This window comes from Mytilus californianus, unplaced genomic scaffold (genome assembly GCF_021869535.1).
Source record: "Mytilus californianus isolate M0D057914Y unplaced genomic scaffold, xbMytCali1.0.p SCAF_1, whole genome shotgun sequence".
NCBI classification, from domain to species: domain Eukaryota; kingdom Metazoa; phylum Mollusca; class Bivalvia; order Mytilida; family Mytilidae; genus Mytilus; species Mytilus californianus.
Window position 1 is genome coordinate 86,307,350 of NW_026262581.1, and position 18,107 is coordinate 86,325,456.

Here is an 18,107-nt window from a genome sequence, read left to right on the forward strand (position 1 = left end):
AAGTTTCTCTCATTTTTCCTGACTTATTTTTTCTGCAAAAGTTATGACAGTATGCATAACCTCAATAGGTTTGTTAACTCACTGTGAGGTTCTAAAGAATTGAGTTAAATGCAAAAATTGTTACCATCTTCTGAATTTTAAAAGTTCAGGGAACACCTCTCATGGGTGATATCCCCCATAAATTGGGATAGTTGGCAGGTCTGAACAGTCTCCATTGTTAAAGAAATCTACAAATTAGTCAACATGTTCTTAATCTTCGATTGACCCCTTAGATGAGTTATTGCCCCTAAAAAGATGTTTTTTTTTCCCATTTTTGTGTTTTTTGCAGAAACTATAATAGATAAAAGAAACAGTAAATAGCAAAACTATTCAGCACAATAGTCCATAAGATCTACAAATTAGGCAACTTGACCAAAATCGTCAATCTACTCATTATAGGAGTTATTTCCCTTGAATGATGATTTTTCTCCATTTTTGCATTGGTTTTTAAAAAAAATTAAGTAGATAAAGTAAAACTTTGAAATTCATAAGAAGGTCTACAAATAAGTCAACATTGCTGAAATTGTCAACCAACTCTTTTAGGTTTAGGAGTTATTGCCCCTGATTAACCTTTTTTACCCATTTTATGTATTTTTTGTAGAAACTGTAATAGGTTGAATGCATACTTGCTGCATGATCTCACATTTTAAAATCTTTTAACTGTATTATTCATCAATATGTGTTATGGTCTGTTTCTGCACAAGATTTCAGGTTGTGTCTGAAAATATTCAAGGCTATGAATCAGATAGTTTCTTTTTAAATTATAGAATTCATTTTCTCTTAGAGGAAGGACATTGTATGGAGAGCAAAGATCTTCTGAACAAAATGTATTAAATTTTCAAAAGTGAATAAAAACCTTCTTATTTTACCGAAGGGAAATTAGTGAAGTACATGTATCCAACAAATTTCCTAGCTTTTTTATGCCCCCGCCGTAGCAGAGGGGGCATTAAGTTTTACCCTTGTCCGTCTGTACGTAGGTATGTCTGTCCGTACGTCCCAAAATTGATTTCCGTTCTCTAACTTGAGTTTGCCTCAACCAAATGTTATGAAACTTATACACAATGCTAATTACCACAAAACACAGGTCAAATTTTGAATTTTGGTGGCATCACTTTAACCGTTCTAGAGTTATGCCCCTTTATACATGGAAAAATGGAAAACAAATTTAGTTTCCGTTTTATAACTTAAGTTTGCCTCAACCAAATGTTATGAAACTTACACAATGCTTATTACCACAAAATACAGATCAAGTTTGAATTTTGGTGGGGTCACTTTTACCATTCTCGAGTTATGCCCCTTTATAAATGGAAAAAAATGCAAAATTTTTACTATCCGTACTCTAACTTAAGTTGCCTCAACCAAATGTTATGAAACTTATACACAATGCTTATTACCACAAAACACAGATCAAGTTGAATTTTGGTGGCGTCACTTTAACCATTATCGAGTTATGCCCATTTATAAATAAAGAAATTGCTAAATTTTTAGTTTCCGTTCTGTAACTTAAGTTTGCCCCAACCAAACATTATGAAACCTATACACAATACTTATTACCACAAAACTCAGATCAAGTACAAATTTGGGAAGCGTCACTTTTATCGTTCTTGAGTTATGTCCCTTTATAATGTTGTATGCAAGGGGGGGCTTTATCTGTGTCCATGGGGACACATTCTCCATTTATTTTATTTTAACCTGACATCATAATTCATAGAAATTCAACAGTTAACTTAAATAGATAAAGGAAGTTACTAACTAAATTAGAAACTTCTTCTCTTTGAGGTACATTAAGGGATATAAAAAAAGCCATGTTTATTCACATGTATCCTATAGATCTACTGATTCAAAACCCATGTTTTAAATAAGTGTATTAAGATAGACAATCAAAACTTTCTGAGCAATAAGCTAATATTCCTATTCTTGATATTTCCCCATTAGCCAATAAATGAATTTCAGTAAATTTAATTTTTAAGCTTAATGAGCCATGTAAATTAACCCCAAAATAATGTACAATACCATTATTCATCCTTTTTAAATGTCTGATTGACTTTACAAGAACATATAAATATCAACTTGCTCTACATTACATAATTTGATTGTAACTTCATTAGGGAGATTTTCCAGTTATCAGCAAAATAGGCAAGCTGCTGTGAATACCTTTTGGTAAAGGGTTGAGTGCTATATGTACTTTGTGATTAAATTGTCGATTTTTGTGTAGTTTTTCCATTTTATCGTCATATTCTGACTGAAAAACCCACAAAAAACAAACATTTAAAAAAAAAAAAAATTTAAATATATTAAAGTTGAAAGATTCATCATTAACTTATTCTAATCAGGAAGAGTTTGCAATACTTTTAATTTATAGGCTAATCTGGTCCCAAATTGTACCTTTTCCTTCCATTATGTGTGTCAACTCAAATAATTGTGGATCAACTTATACATGTTATATAATTGGTCAAATGCTGGTCTAAAGTAATGGAGTTGTGGCATTGAGAGATATTTACTGGATTATTGATGGCAATATCTGACAATGTTAGAAACTTATTGTAAAATACATAACATGTATCAAATGCTGGTCTTAGGTAATGGAGTTGTGGCAGTGAGAGACAGTGGCAGATCCATAAATTTTCATAAGGGGGTGGCCCACTGACTGCCTAAGAGGGGGCCTGCTTCAGTCATGCTTCAGTGATTCCCTAAATAATCAATCAAATTTTTTCCACAAAAGGGGGGCCTGGGTCTAAATCCGCCACTGCAAGATATTTACTGGATTGTTGATGGCAATATCTGACAATGTTAGAAACTTATTGTAAAATACATAACATGTATCAAATGTTTTTGGTAATTTTGATAAATTGGTGTTAATGGCAGATCTATGTTAGTTTCTCTTTCATTTATTTACAACTTTTCCGAGACTCAGGGTGATTTATAGCTTGACATATTATGTGAACACCTCTCTGTTGTTAAAGAATGAATGTTGCCCTCTAGGTACCAATTGGTTATTTTTGTTGGTGTGTTGCTGTCTTAATGAGGTATACCCTACATCTCCTGTGATTCATACAAATTAGTTGATGTTACACACTGTCACAAATTTGTCTGTCCTATTTGTCTGTCAATTCAATTGGAAATATAAAAATTGTTGATTAATCATGTTTGGTCAAAACTTTGGTCACACAAATAAGCATAATTAAGGTCAGCAATTACATTATAGGAAGGGGATATATTTAATTTAGTTTTACTCATTTTTTTCGAAAATTTAATATTTTTCGTGTTAAAAAATGTTTCAGTGTGACTGTAAAAATTGTTTCCTGCCTTTATCTGTACATATATATGATGGTATGGATGGTTGATAGAGAATAATGACCAAAAAGTGCAGAAAAAAAGCTTATAAAAAGAATAGAGAAAAATAGGCAAAAAACTAAAATAATAGAGATTAATAGGGTGCTAAAATACAAAGAATAGAGATTAATGGGCAAAATGAATAATGAATAGAGAAAATTGGTCTTAAAAAATGAAGTCTAAAGAAATGATTGACCCCATATCCAGACCCTCATATATATCTAAATGTAAATGTGCAGTGATGTGTTATAAAAACTTCCCTGTGTGGACCTTTGTAATAATCTACATCCTTATTACATTCATGTTACTTGTATCATTGAGAATTAAGTACATCTCTTGATCATTTGAGGTAAACACTTGATAAGGTGTCTTCATAATCTTTTCTTCTAAGAAGGGTTAACAGTTGTAGACTGTATATGGTGCCATAATGGTGGGTTGTATTTTGAGTTTTGTTGCAGGATAATTTATGTCATTTTCTAATTTATATTACTATAAACTGCATATTCAATCTATTATGGAATCTAGAAACCTAAGAGGTTCTACGATTTATATGTTCTATCATATTAACCCTTTTTACCAGTGGTATCCAATTCAGGGATTCTATTTTATTGAAGAGTAATACCAGTTGTTGGTTCATTCCAGTCTGTATTTTTTATGAGTTCAAATTGACAAATTATATATAACAAAGAAATAATTTTTGACTAAAATTTGATCTTTCTTTCAAGTTATGCATGTTAGCCCACTTTTAACTATATATTAAAATGTCAAAGGATGCCTGAAGGATACATAAAATATATTTAGTGCGTAATATTTTTGTACCATGTAACCTATCAGTATATCGTTTATATGCATTTATATTAATATATGAAGTTTTGAAGAGGTTTCAATTGCTGTACATGTATACGATGGGATACATGTATAAATCCCCTTTGAAGGATGTATAAGTGTTGTGCCTCTTTATCATTTCTTTCACACTCCTATCAACATCTACTTCCTGGTCTATAATAGATTATATCTAAATACATTATTTTGTTGGGGATATAATTTTTCATTTTTTTTTACCAATTTGTGGTAAGTCAGTTCATATTGCCTTATTTGATAACTCTCAATTTTTTGGTTCTACGAAATAAAATTTTACTTTCATATTAGTTTTGTACTTAAACTACAACGTATAATATAGATTAAGCTTTTAGGTACAAAATATCTCTGATATGTGATATGTCACATTCTTGTTCATTGATATTGGCCCATATCGATCGGAGATTTAAAATTTTTTGACGGGTCCTTATGTTAAAATTTCCACAAAATAAAACTTTGCATTGGAAGAAGGTTAACTATATAAAATACAGTTTTTAACAATATATAAGGATGTGGATGGGGTTTACAGAATAGAAAACAATGGGCTAAATCTAGAGATAAATGGACACAAAAAAAAGAATTGAGAATAATAGGGCAAAAAAATACAGAATAGAGAATAATTGGGTGCTGAAATACAAAGAATAGAGAATAATGGGGTGCTGAAATACAAAGAATAGAGAATAATGGGCAAAAAATGTAAAGAATAGAGAAAAATGACCTAAAAAATTAAAGAATACAGAAATGAAGAACCTCCCATCCAGACCATGATATATATATATAGAGTAGATGTAACCCAGAAGTATAAAAAAACAGAAAGTAAAAAAATAAAGAAGTTTTGATATAAAAGTGACATCTCACTTACTTTACTCAATTCTTTATTTCCAATTTAAAGTAAATAATATTAATAAAGATTTTTGCTCCCTTTATACAAGACTGAAGAGTTATACTTTTTTAGTTATTTGGTGAAGCCTTATTATGTATTGAAAGCTGGTTAATGCCACTTACATGCAATAAATTGTATCTGACAACACAGTAAATATTGCCATGGAGCCATTTTTTTACAATAATTCAAAAAAAGTTTGTCAGTTTTTGATATAAAACGTAATTATAGATATCTTTGGTTCTGAAAATGAGAGGAAGTTTCTCAGCTAAAATCTCATCTAAGGGTGATAGCCCTAAGATGAGATATGTAGAGAAACTTCCTCTATTTGAAAGACCATGGATAATCTGTTAATCTCTAATTTTATGCCCCGTCGAAGCGGAGGGGGCATTAAGTTTTACCCTTGTCCGTCTGTCCGTACGTCCCAAAATTGGTTTCTGTTCTCTAACTTAAGTTTGCCTCAACCAAATGTTATGAAACTTATACACAATGCTTATTATTACAAAACACAGATCAAGTTTGAATTTTGGTGGCGTCACTTTAACCGTTCTAGAGTTATGCCCCTTTATAAATGGAAAAATTGCTAAATTTTTCATTTTTTTTTCTAAAAATATCAATGATGTCATTGTTCAAGTAATTTTTAAAGTTGGAGTTATCTTCCTTTGTCCTTGATTATAGTTGAATCAACTACAATCAATGCTTTATACAATGCAATGTTTAATATTGCCTTCCACTAATAAAACACAGATCAAGTTGAATTTGGGTAGTGTCACTTTAACCATTATTGAGCTATGCCCCTTTATAAATAAAAAAATTGCAAAATTTTTAATTTCCGTTCTGTAACTTAAGTTTGCCCCAACCAAGCATGAAACCTATACAAAATGCTTATTACCACAAAACTAAGATCAAGTACAAATTTGGGTAGCGTCACTTTTATTGTTCTTGAGTTATGTCCCTTTATAATGTTGTATGCAAGCGGGGGCATCATCTGTGTCCATGGGGACACATTCTCCATTTATTTATTTCAAAACAGTGATGTAGCCTAAAGACATCATGTTGTTCTCACTGTACTCAAATGAGAAAAACTATTAACACTCAGATGGAAAATTATCATACTGTTACATATACAAAGATCAAAGCAAAATTTTAAGGACATAGAGATAATAATAGGTTTCATTAGGAGTGAGAATTGGATATAGCTTGATATCAACTCAAGTTGTTTAATTTCAATTTAATAATGAACAAGTCTTTTGCAAGTTTATTATTGTAATTGAATTTTACAAATGAGAGTAGATATCAAGCAATATTCAATTCTCATTAGTTGATAAACCTATCTCTTTTATCATGCTTATGGTAAAAATTTCTTTGTGTCCTTATAATTAGGTAACCGTTGAATTGTTGTTCAAAATAGGTATTACTACAGAGTGACCTGACTTAACAAGTATTACTACAACCTGACATAACAGGTATTACTACAGAGTGACCTGACATAACAGGTATTACTTCAGAGTAACCTGACATAACAAGTATTACAACAGTGACCTGACATAACAGGTATTACTACAGAGTGACCTGACATAACAGGTATTACTACAGAGTGACCTGACATAACAGGTTTTACTACAGAGTGACATGACATAACAGGTTTTCCTTAAGGTTCATGTGGACCCTTTGGCTAAAATGGTTGCGTTTTCACCTCTAATGTACTCTGAGTACAGACAAACCTGTTCATCTGGAAAAGTTTTCAGAAATAGCATGCCCTAGATAAATAAAATTCAAATGCATTGTATGTTTTAGAAAATTTAAAACTTAACAGTATTTTGCAATGCACTTTTTTTCATCCCTGCAGAAGATGATAAAATTAACAAACAGTTGAGTTTCACTTGATATAATCCACTTACTAGGTACACAGTTTAAATCACCAATTATTGTCAGTTATCTATTGTCCATCTATTGTCCATGCCAATCAATACAGTTCACTTTAATTATTACCTGTGGGGAAGTTCTCAAACCTCTTTCACAAGTTAGTTTATTTTGGCACCTTCTGGAGGAATGAAAAAAAGTGCACTGCAAAATCCTGTTTTTAATTTTCTAAAACATAAAATGTATTTGAATTTTATTTGTCTAGGGCATACTATGCCTTAAAACTTTTACAGATACACGGGTTTGTCTGTACTCAGAGTAAATTTTGAGGTGAAAATGCAGCCATTTTACCCAAAGGGTCCACATGAACCTTAATAGAGCCAACCTTTGAAGCAGGTTTGACTACAGGGCTAAAATATTTCTACACTTGTTTGTTGTCAAAAAGGCTTGTCCTACATTTCAAAACATAAAAAAGTGCAGGAGGACAAGATAGTTGTACTGATGACTCACAAAAGCCCTTTTTATTTAAGAGTTTTTCTCAATGAAGAACTCACATGTTGCTGTGGCAGATTTAGAGGGAAGGGGGCATAGAGGGCTTAACCCCCCTCCTTTTGATTGGATAATATATAATTTTTTAGCAGAAGATAATCCAAATTTTTTTCACTTGGCTACTCTCTGCAGGTATTTCTTCAGTTTTATGGAATTATACCCCCCTTTCAACAATCCTGGACCAACCCCTGTGTTGAATTGGAAAAAATCATTCATATTTGTTTAAGAAATTTATAAATTTTGTGTGACCGACAGAAAAGAACTCTAATTTATTTTTCTTTTGTGAGTTTGATTCATGTTGCTGAAGGCCAGACAGGTACACATGTATATCACTGTAATGACTGTAATAACATGTCTCATAAAGGTTATAAATACCTCAAAAACTTCAATCAATTTCTTAAATGTGTGTCTTAGGTGATTACAGTGGTTTTTGAAGAAAATGTGTTACTTAAGCAAGACAAATCATATTTGTTATATATATATATATATATATATATATATAACAAATATAAGTGCCTATAAATAGCAGCACATGACATACAAATCTATGGGAGTGTGGATTAATCAGTACAGGGATTAATTCAATTACACAAATAAAATTATAGATTGCCTAACAATGTAATTTTAACACACTATTTAGTATGTAAATATAAGAATGTTTAAAATATTTACAAAATGATGAAAATAAACGCAATATTTCGCTAGACTAACTAGCTTTATCAAGCGTGCATCTATCCAGGTGAAATCGGATGTAGATGATAAGAAACTTTTGCAGCTCAATGTATATGTTGCACTTGAATTTAGCTGCCTTGAAAATAATAAATAATTTGAATGAAGTTCAAGATTTTTACAAAATTGGTAGTTGAAGTTAGCAACGTCCATTGGCCAATATTACAGAATAAAAAGGACGATGCTGTGTACTAAATTATTCTTTATCTTTCCTGTATCTTTTCTCATCTTTTTCGTTAAGACCATCAGGTTCTAAAGTGTGGAGTTGGTGGATCCAAAAATTTTCTCTTCTCCTTCTCGCCGTGGTGTCCCACTCGGGTGGGACACCACGGCGAGAAGGAGAAGAGAAAATTTTTGGATCCACCAACTCCACACTTTAGAACCTGATGGTCTTAACGAAAAAGATGAGAAAAGATACAGGAAAGATAAAGAATAATTTAGTACACAGCATCGTCCTTTTTATTCTGTAATATTGGCCAATGGACGTTGCTAACTTCAACTACCAATTTTGTAAAAATCTTGAACTTCATTCAAATTATTTATTATTTTCAAGGCAGCTAAATTCAAGTGCAACATATACATTGAGCTGCAAAAGTTTCTTATCATCTACATCCGATTTCACCTGGATAGATGCACGCTTGATAAAGCTAGTTAGTCTAGCGAAATATTGCGTTTATTTTCATCATTTTGTAAATATTTTAAACATTCTTATATTTACATACTAAATAGTGTGTTAAAATTACATTGTTAGGCAATCTATATAACAAATATATATATAGATCTTTCCTCCTAAACAGACTGAAGATAGTCTTAAATATTTCTGAAATAATGAAGGGCCAGTATTGCCCAATGCCTAGTGACAGCTGTCATTCACTGTTGCTACATTTAGCAGTTATACCTTGCTGAAATCTTTTTGGACAGCAATTTTGAAAAATCAGTTTGACTGCGAGCTAAATACAAATAAAAAATTTTCATACAAACATTTTGTACTTGTAGTTTCTAGATATAAAGCTTATATCCTGCATAATACCAAATAATATGAGGAACAAAAATATTCTAAATTATATTAAGATTTTTATTCAGACTAGCAATAAAATAATTAATTCATGACAGAAAAGGAAAACTTTCTTTTAAAAAAAAAGTAAGCAATTCTTCATCACACAATATATATCTCTATTTTTCTAAATAATATAGATGTGATAGTTATAGCCTTATACATATCAAAAGATATAGAACATACGTTTTTGATACCTATTTGATTACAAATATGCACCTTTATTTTTCATTTTGAGTAGTACATATACTTGTAAACACTGTAACCTATTACACCATATATATAGTCTTTCATAGATTTATATAGGTACATTTATTTACATGTCTGTGTATCTTTCAGATGCCCAAGCTGAAATTTTGTGATTGATTCTAAAAGGTTGTAACAAAGAATTACTTATGTGAACTGATAACAATGGGAGCTTGTTGTTCGAAAAACACAGAGGATAAGCCTGTTGAATTTAGTGATTTATCAAATAAAAATGGAACTGACGAATCACAGAAAAAGGAGAATAAACGCTATACACAGGACCCAACAATACCAAAGAATATTTCTGCTTCCAATGAACAGTCATCTGGTAAGTTATGGGCTGTATTTCAACAATTCTTTGATATCAATACAATTCAGAGCTTTTTACATTATTCATGGACATTTTCCATAATGGAACCTTAGATATGATATTTTGGTTAACTTGTTCAAAATATATAAATTAAAGTGTTTTTATGAATTGAAAATTATTCATGGTCCTATATATTGTTAATCTATTAGCTGTCTAATATTTAATGTAATCTATTAGCTGTCTAATATTTAATGTAAGACTTGTGAGTATCAATAATGTAATTATTATTTCCTCAGTGTAAATTTAAGTATACAGTGATTATATTCATTGGATTTTGTCATGAAAATCCAACCTATATCTCTGCCAATTAACTAAAAAATGTGAGAGTATTTATATACTTTTATATAATTGGTTGACTCAGTAATTATAACTGCAAGGTCCAAAGGTGTATTAAATTCATGAACATATATGTATATTTTTGACCACAGGAGTATTTACTGTTTAACCTTTCCCTATTTCTTGATACTTGTAATCCCTAGTTGATTAATATCCTGTATCAGTTAACTTTCCACTTCTTATTTTTAATTTGTCTGCCTACACATGTAAATATAGACATTTAATAAGTGGTCATTGTTGACTACACATATTGTATTGATTTGTTGGTTTACATGTAATTTAAATTACACATACCAGGAAGTGGAGAATTTTGTGTTCACTTGGTATAAACTTTAAATATGGGAAATAAAAGTTCTAAATCAAAAAGAAAACCGAAAGAGGATAAGAAGAAAAAGTCTTCAGTTAATAAACCTCGAATTGATATTCCAAATGGTGCTACAGCTATTGAAGAAAATTCTGTTTCTGTAGGTGCAGCTTCAGATGATAAAGGTAGGAATGTTTGACCTAGAGTGTGGAGGTTATCAGTGTTTTACCTTCCCTGTAATATTATTATTTATCTATATGTGACTATATTTTAGAGCTTTGGCTGACTTAAAGTGTTTGTTTATATAAACATAACCAGCTTTTGCTTGGTAACAGATAATACTTAGTTTTAAAAGAGTTGTACTAATTTTAAAGTCAGTGGTATTCTCTATGATACCACAACTTAAGTGCAATTATGTAATCTGAAAAATATATGTAGCTTTGCTTTTTATTGAAATAGCATTTAAAGTTATTGACATCTTTCTTAGTTTATCTGAACACTTCTAACCGTTAATATAAAGAACTGCTTCAATAGTATTATTTAAATGCTTTTGTATTATTGAAATAAGCAGGTGACATAACCATTCAGAAATGAAATTAACCTCTTAACAAATGTCTATATATATAGTTTATGGTACCCCTTTATAAATGATATATATCAAACCATTAATAAAAGGTAAGACCCTCCTTACTTAATATCACTATGTGATTTTTCTGTATCTTCTTAGCCATATTGTTGGTAAAAGAGGGGTAAACTTAGGTTTAAACTTTTACTGAAGTGCTGCCTGTTTTTATGCCCCTGCAAATAAATGGCTATGTCATATACAGTTTATACCATTTCTTTCAATCATTCAAACATTCAGCAATGCAATAGTCATTGTAGAATTTGTGCCTATAATTTAGCCAAACTGTTTATGAAATTAATCGATAATTGCTAATACTTCTTCTATTACGTCACAGAAATGACATTACAGCCAGTTGATTCTTCAGGCCAAAGCTAGTTTTTGCCTTTTCTATGACCATGATGAATCTGATTGGATTTGCATTTTACTTCATTGGTACGAATAAAAAATGTGAGGTATACTCAATCAGACAACAACCAACCAACACAAAAATGAAAACTTATCTAGAATTTAACATACCGGTACAATGCATGTATGGTTTTAACCAAAGATCATTGTCAATACAATATATCATTCCCTTTTTTCCCTGAGTTTAGGAAAGTGATGAAAAAAATTTGAATAAAAGGAGTAAGTTCCCTTTTTGGCCCCCAATATTAAGTGCATTCTTTCAAGATAAAAAGTGTTTCAAGTTCCCTTTTTGGCCCCCAATATTAAGTGCATTCTTTCAAGATAAAAAGTGTTTCAAGTTGATGAATAGACATGAAAGAAATTGAAATATAACTATTTTGGATGAGATTTTCTTATTTATAAAGCGTTGATATTTACACCCCAAACAGGCCAACATAGAGAGTATGTTGAAACATGACAAAATCTTCTTGATTTCAACCACATTACAGTCTTATGAAACATAAAGTGCAGGGTTCAATGCCCTTAATATTCAAGTCAGATATGTAATTTTATATACCAAACATAAAGTCAAAAAATGCTTCTGGTTAGAAAAACCAATGGAAATGGAAATTCATCCATATTCATTGAATTATTTTGAGGAAAATCAAAAGTTGTGCTATTTGTGAAGTCATGAGAGGAATACAGATTTTCCAAAAAAAAATAAATTAAAATATCTATTATCAATTTATTGGATAATAATCCATATTCAAAATTTAGCAAGAAATAGGGGGCCATATTAGAGCCTTATCCAACTTATTCTTTTTTCAAGATATGCCATCATCACCAAATTCTTAAAGGTAAATTATAACTATAGACAACCACTGATGAGGTGTCTGACATGACTATAGACAACCACTGATGAGGTGTCTGACATGACTATAGACAACCACTGATGAGGTGTCTGACATGACTATAGACAACCACTGATGAGGTGTCTGACATGACTATAGACAACCACTGATGAGGTGTCTGACATGACTATAGACAACCACTGATGAGGTGTCTGACATGACTATAGACAACCACTGATGAGGTGTCTGACATAACTATAGACAACCACTGATGAGGTGTCTGACATGACTATAGACAACCACTGATGAGTTGTCTGACATGGGATAAGGTATATTATGACTATAGACAACCACTGATGAGGTGTCTGACATGACTATAGACAACCACTGATGAGGTGTCTGACATGACTGTAGACAACCACTGATGAGATGTCTGAAATGACTATAGACAACCACTGATGAGGTGTCTGACATGACTATAGACAAACACTGATGAGGTGTCTGACATGACTATAGACAACCACTGATGAGGTGTCTGACATGACTATAGACAACCACTGATGAGGTGTCTAACATGACTATAGACAACCACTGATGAGGTGTCTGACATGACTATAGACAACCACTGATGAGGTGTCTGACATGACTATAGACAACCACTGATGAGGTGTCTTGATGAGGTGTTTGACATGACTATAGACAACCACTGATGAGGTGTCTGACATGACTATAGACAACCACTGATGAGATGTCTGACATGGGATAAGGTATATTATGACTATAGACAACCACTGATGAGGTGTCTGACATGACTATAGACAACCACTGATGAGGTGTCTGACATGACTATAGACAACCACTGATGAGGTGTCTGACATGACTATAGACAACCACTGATGAGGTGTCTGACATGACTATAGACAACCACTGATGAGGTGTCTGACATGACTATAGACAACCACTGATGAGGTGTCTGACATGACTATAGACAAACACTGATGAGATGTCTGACATGGGATAAGGTATATTATGACTATAGACAACCACTGATGAGGTGTCTGACATGACTATAGACAACCACTGATGAGGTGTCTGACATGACTATAGACAACCACTGATGAGGTGTCTGACATGACTATAGACAACCACTGATGAGGTGTCTGACATGACTATAGACAACCACTGATGAGTTGTCTGACATGGGATAAGGTATATTATGACTATAGACAACCACTGATGAGGTGTCTGACATGACTATAGACAACCACTGATGAGGTGTCTGACATGACTATAGACAACCACTGATGAGGTGTCTGACATGACTATAGACAACCACTGATGAGTTGTCTGACATGGGATAAGGTATATTATGACTATAGACAACCACTGATGAGGTGTCTGACATGACTATAGACAACCACTGATGAGGTGTCTGACATGACTATAGACAACCACTGATGAGGTGTCTGACATGACTATAGACAACCACTGATGAGATGTCTGACATGGGATAAGGTATATTATGACTATAGACAACCACTGATGAGATGTCTGACATGGGATAAGGTATATTATGACTATAGACAACCACTGATGAGGTGTCTGACATGGGATAAGGTATATTATGACTATAGACAACCACTGATGAGGTGTCTGACATGGGATAAGGTATATTATGACTATAGACAACCACTGATGAGGTGTCTGACATGGGATAAGGTATATTATGACTATAGACAACCACTGATGAGATGTCTGACATGGGATAAGGTATATTATGACTATAGCCACCACTGATGAGATGTCTGACATGGGATAAGGTATATTATGGCTATAGACAACCACTGATGAAATGTCTGACATGGGATAAGGTATATTATGACTATAGACAACCACTGATGAGGTGTCTGACATGGGATAAGGTATAGTATGACTATAGACAACCACTGATGAGGTGTCTGACATGGGATAAGGTATAGTATGACTATAGACAATTACTGATGAGGTGTCTGACATGGGATAAGGTATATTATGACTATAGACAATTACTGATGAGGTGTCTGACATGGGATAAGGTATATTATGACTATAGACAACCACTGATGAGGTGTCTGACATAGGCTCTAAATTCTATAATAGTAGCACAGTTTTAGTGTTTCCTGCAGCTTTTAAAAAGAGCAGGGTAATTTTTTTCTTGAAGAACACTCTAAGCGGGATTGGCTACACTTTCAGGGCATCAACCTTTACATGAAGGACTACTCTTTTTTGGCACCCTTTACATAGATATAAAGGCACTGTTATGGATAGGGATTTAATCAAAATATACCATTGTTTCATATTTAGTTAAGAAATAAAGATATGTTTATTAGGTTACTAATTCAATTCCTTTTTGGAATAGAATTGTCACTTCTAGAAGCAGCAAATAGAATCTTGATAGTGCAACTGTCTTTAAAATACGACAGAAAAGGGCATGGTACCAAAAATTTGTACAAAAAATGGTGCAGGGCGCCACAACCTCCCAAAACCTCCTGTAGGAAGATTAGGAATAGATTATACTACATATCAAAGAATGGTTTCAAATATATTTGCAAATTTGTAGAAAATTGGCCTTCAGATTATGTAGAATTGTATACTTGTCTTTACCTTTATGCTGTTTCCTCTTTATATCAAGCTGACTTCTAGGTTATCAGTTTCATATCAAACCTTGTAGTTTTTTTTTAACATGTCTAGTGTAGTAATGAATATCCATACAGTTTTTTTTTCAAGAAATGTGAGAAATAAGGATATGTGTTATGATTGCCAATGAGACAACTATCCACCAGATACTGAGGGCTCTCTTTCTGAAAAGATCTACACTACCGGTAGTACCCCCCCTCCGAAAACAAATTAAGTAAGTAAATGGTTATAGATATGTCTATAATTTTATGCTGTTGATTAAACCAAGGGTTAAAGTTACACATTTGTTCAAGGGTCTTCTTATATTTCACATTTGTTTAGGAACTAATAATAAAGCAGCATTTACAAAAATTCATATACACAAATTAAATATGTTGTAGTTAATTTAATGTCCTTTTGTGTACTACGACGTGTACCGGGAGATGACTTGTTACACTAGCCCTTTCCTACAATTGATGTTCAGGAAAAGTGTAATGAAATGTTATATTTAGGGGAAGTTTTTTTCATTTTTATTTTATTATTGCCTTTCCTTAATCTATAGGTAAATTATGCATTTTTTGGGTCATGTTTTCCTGTCATTTGTGTTTATGTGAATGAAAACTGAAAACTTTTTTGTTTATTTGAATGTGATGAAAGTAAAAATAAATATATATATATGGTGAAATAGATTCCTGTGTTTACAAGTATATGTATAAATATGAATAAATAAATACATGTATTTACAGTTTTGATAAAATGTTGATCTTCACATGATTATGGCATATTTTAGTTTACTGTAAATTCAGAAATCATCAGTGCATTTATTAGCGCGATTCTTAAAGAAAGGGCAAAAATGTGAGATTAGTTATTGAAAATCTACATACAGTTATATGTATCAGATATCAGAATGCAAGTTCTTATTATTGCAACACTCACCCAGTCACATTATTCGCATTAATAAAAACCTTGCAATAATTTCTGAATTTACAGTATTTAATGTAACATGAAAAATACAATGAGCCACAGACTTCTTAGCAGCAATGTTTCAGACTTTTAAGTTTTGAGAGCTTCAGATCATTTTCAGATGCAAAAGTTTTTCAAATCTTGATTTTAAGTATATTTAGATGCTTCACTTTGTTAGGCTTTTCACCTTGATATATCTGAACATTATTATTTCTGCTGGTTGAACTTTACACAAATTTGAAGTTCTTACGTTATGACAGACCTCATTGCACCGATTATCAAGATGAAATAAATTTGCAAAACAGTTCTTAATTGATCTGTGTTGTCAGATTTATTCTGTTGTGAAGCTGAAAAATTCCTTCATTGGGCAACACACTCACAATTGAGGTTTTATTATCTTAAATGTTGGATGTCAATTCTGTTTATAGAATATACTGGGTCATTATGCACAGTTGTAATTTGTTAATAGTTTGCCAAAATAATTGAAATTGAAATTTCCACCATTTCTAAATAAGGAAATGCCTGTACCAAGTCAGGAATATGACAGTTGTTTTCCATTCATATGATGTATATGAGCTTTTGATTTTGCCATTTGAAAATGGTCTTTCTGTTTTGAATTTTTCTTTGGAGTTTGGTATTTTTGTTATTTTACTTTTTTGTAGAGAAATCTCATATGGCATAAATTTAAGATTGAAATATACAATGATTCATACAGTTACAAATGTAAATACTTTTATTTTGATGTTTGTATATTTGTTCATTTTAATGTATGCTTCCTTTGTACTAGTAAATTTTAAAATAGCTCAATTCTATATAAAGAAAGTCAAAAATGCAGCTTAAAGGGGCATAAGCTAAGAATAAGACAAAAAATTAAAATATGTGGTTTTTTTTCAAATATTTATAAATGCAGAATAAATAAATAATATTTCGCTATTAGCAGTTGGTTTGGTTCAATTTTCGTCAAAATAAGCTGAAAAAAGCATTGCTGATGTATTATTGGCTTGCAAGTCAATAATTCAACTCATTCGAATCTTTATTTATGCAACCTTTATTGGTCCTTAGAGGAAATGGGTTGCACATATGTTCTGACAGCATATGGTCAGCATGTTCATTCAGAAAAAAGAGAAGAAAATCAACATTGAAAAGTAAAACAAGGGAGACACCAGGAAAAAACATTGCATTGACTGATCCACCCACAAAAAAGTAAAATGATGATTTATGAATATTTTTAACCTATAACATGAAATTAAATAGACCCAGAAAAATCATCATAATATGATTGCACGTGCTTGTGTGTCTATTTATATCTATGTTTATATTGGGTTTTATGTCCATCAACAGTCTTTGGAGGTCATCTCAATGAATAATAAGATGGTGTCTCCTCTCAAATATGCACGAAATGCTGATACATTAAAATGAGTCCATGCATTGTTAATTGTTTCTTTTTGGACTTTTTGTAATTAAGATATGGATAAACACTTTAGTATGTTATAAATCAAATGCAATAACCGGTAATTTAGGTCCAATAGGTGAATGTAAATTTGACAGCTAATGCCCCATCAAACATACCAAATATATCACAATTTTGTCAGCCTATTCTGTTTTCTGTATAGATGTATTCTTTATGAGACATTGCAGCTCCCAATGTAAGAGTTGTTCAATTTTGAAATTGGCGTAAGTAGAATTTCAGAACAATATTTTATCATTTCAGCAGCAAACAAAGGAACATTAAGAGCTTTATATGACTATGATGCAAGGGCAGAAGATGACTTGTCATTCAAGAAAGGGGATCTGCTGTTCCTGCTGGATGAAAAGTAAGATATTTTTTTGTGGAAAAAGGTTTTAAGTTCCCTCTGATGACAGCTAAGTAGATTTTTTTTACTGTCATACAATAGCTAGCTATAAAATCCATCATTTTATTTGGAAAATGCCTGTACCATGTCAGGAGTAAGACAGTTGTTTTCAAGTAATTCTGTTGGTTCATAAAGCCTAGCCTTTGGTTTTGTCCGGTTTTGTGTCTTCCTTCATTTTAAATCTGACTTGGAAATTGTTAATTTTGTTAATACAT

General features: G+C 31.9%; 1 protein-coding gene and 1 long non-coding RNA gene across 15 annotated transcripts in view; both read left to right on the forward strand.

Annotated features, from left to right (window-relative positions):
• LOC127725437 (tyrosine-protein kinase SRK2-like) overlaps nt 1-18,107 on the forward strand; it is a 60,261-nt gene that overhangs the window by 14,209 nt on the left and 27,945 nt on the right. For 2 of the 5 annotated variants that reach the window (XM_052232401.1, XM_052232409.1), the window contains 3 exons: nt 9,645-9,879; nt 10,726-10,746; nt 17,751-17,853. In XM_052232401.1, coding sequence (XP_052088361.1) covers nt 9,717-9,879; nt 10,726-10,746; nt 17,751-17,853 — 287 coding nt within the window. In that variant the 5' untranslated portion in view covers nt 9,645-9,716. Of the gene's footprint in view, nt 1-4,334; nt 4,444-9,644; nt 9,880-10,725; nt 10,747-17,750; nt 17,854-18,107 lie in introns of those variants that run through there. The other 3 variants (XM_052232415.1, XM_052232423.1, XM_052232432.1) reach the window with 3 other exon arrangements.
• LOC127725634 (uncharacterized) lies at nt 11,297-15,799 on the forward strand. 10 transcript variants are annotated; one of them, XR_007993077.1, is made up of 7 exons: nt 11,297-12,816; nt 12,919-12,986; nt 13,021-13,088; nt 13,136-13,220; nt 13,425-13,815; nt 13,918-14,121; nt 14,223-15,799. It is a non-coding gene; the product is annotated as an uncharacterized LOC127725634 (long non-coding RNA). The 10 variants fall into 10 exon arrangements; XR_007993076.1 differs by having other exon boundaries at nt 11,297-12,663; nt 12,698-12,816; nt 13,425-14,121; XR_007993071.1 differs by having other exon boundaries at nt 13,425-14,121.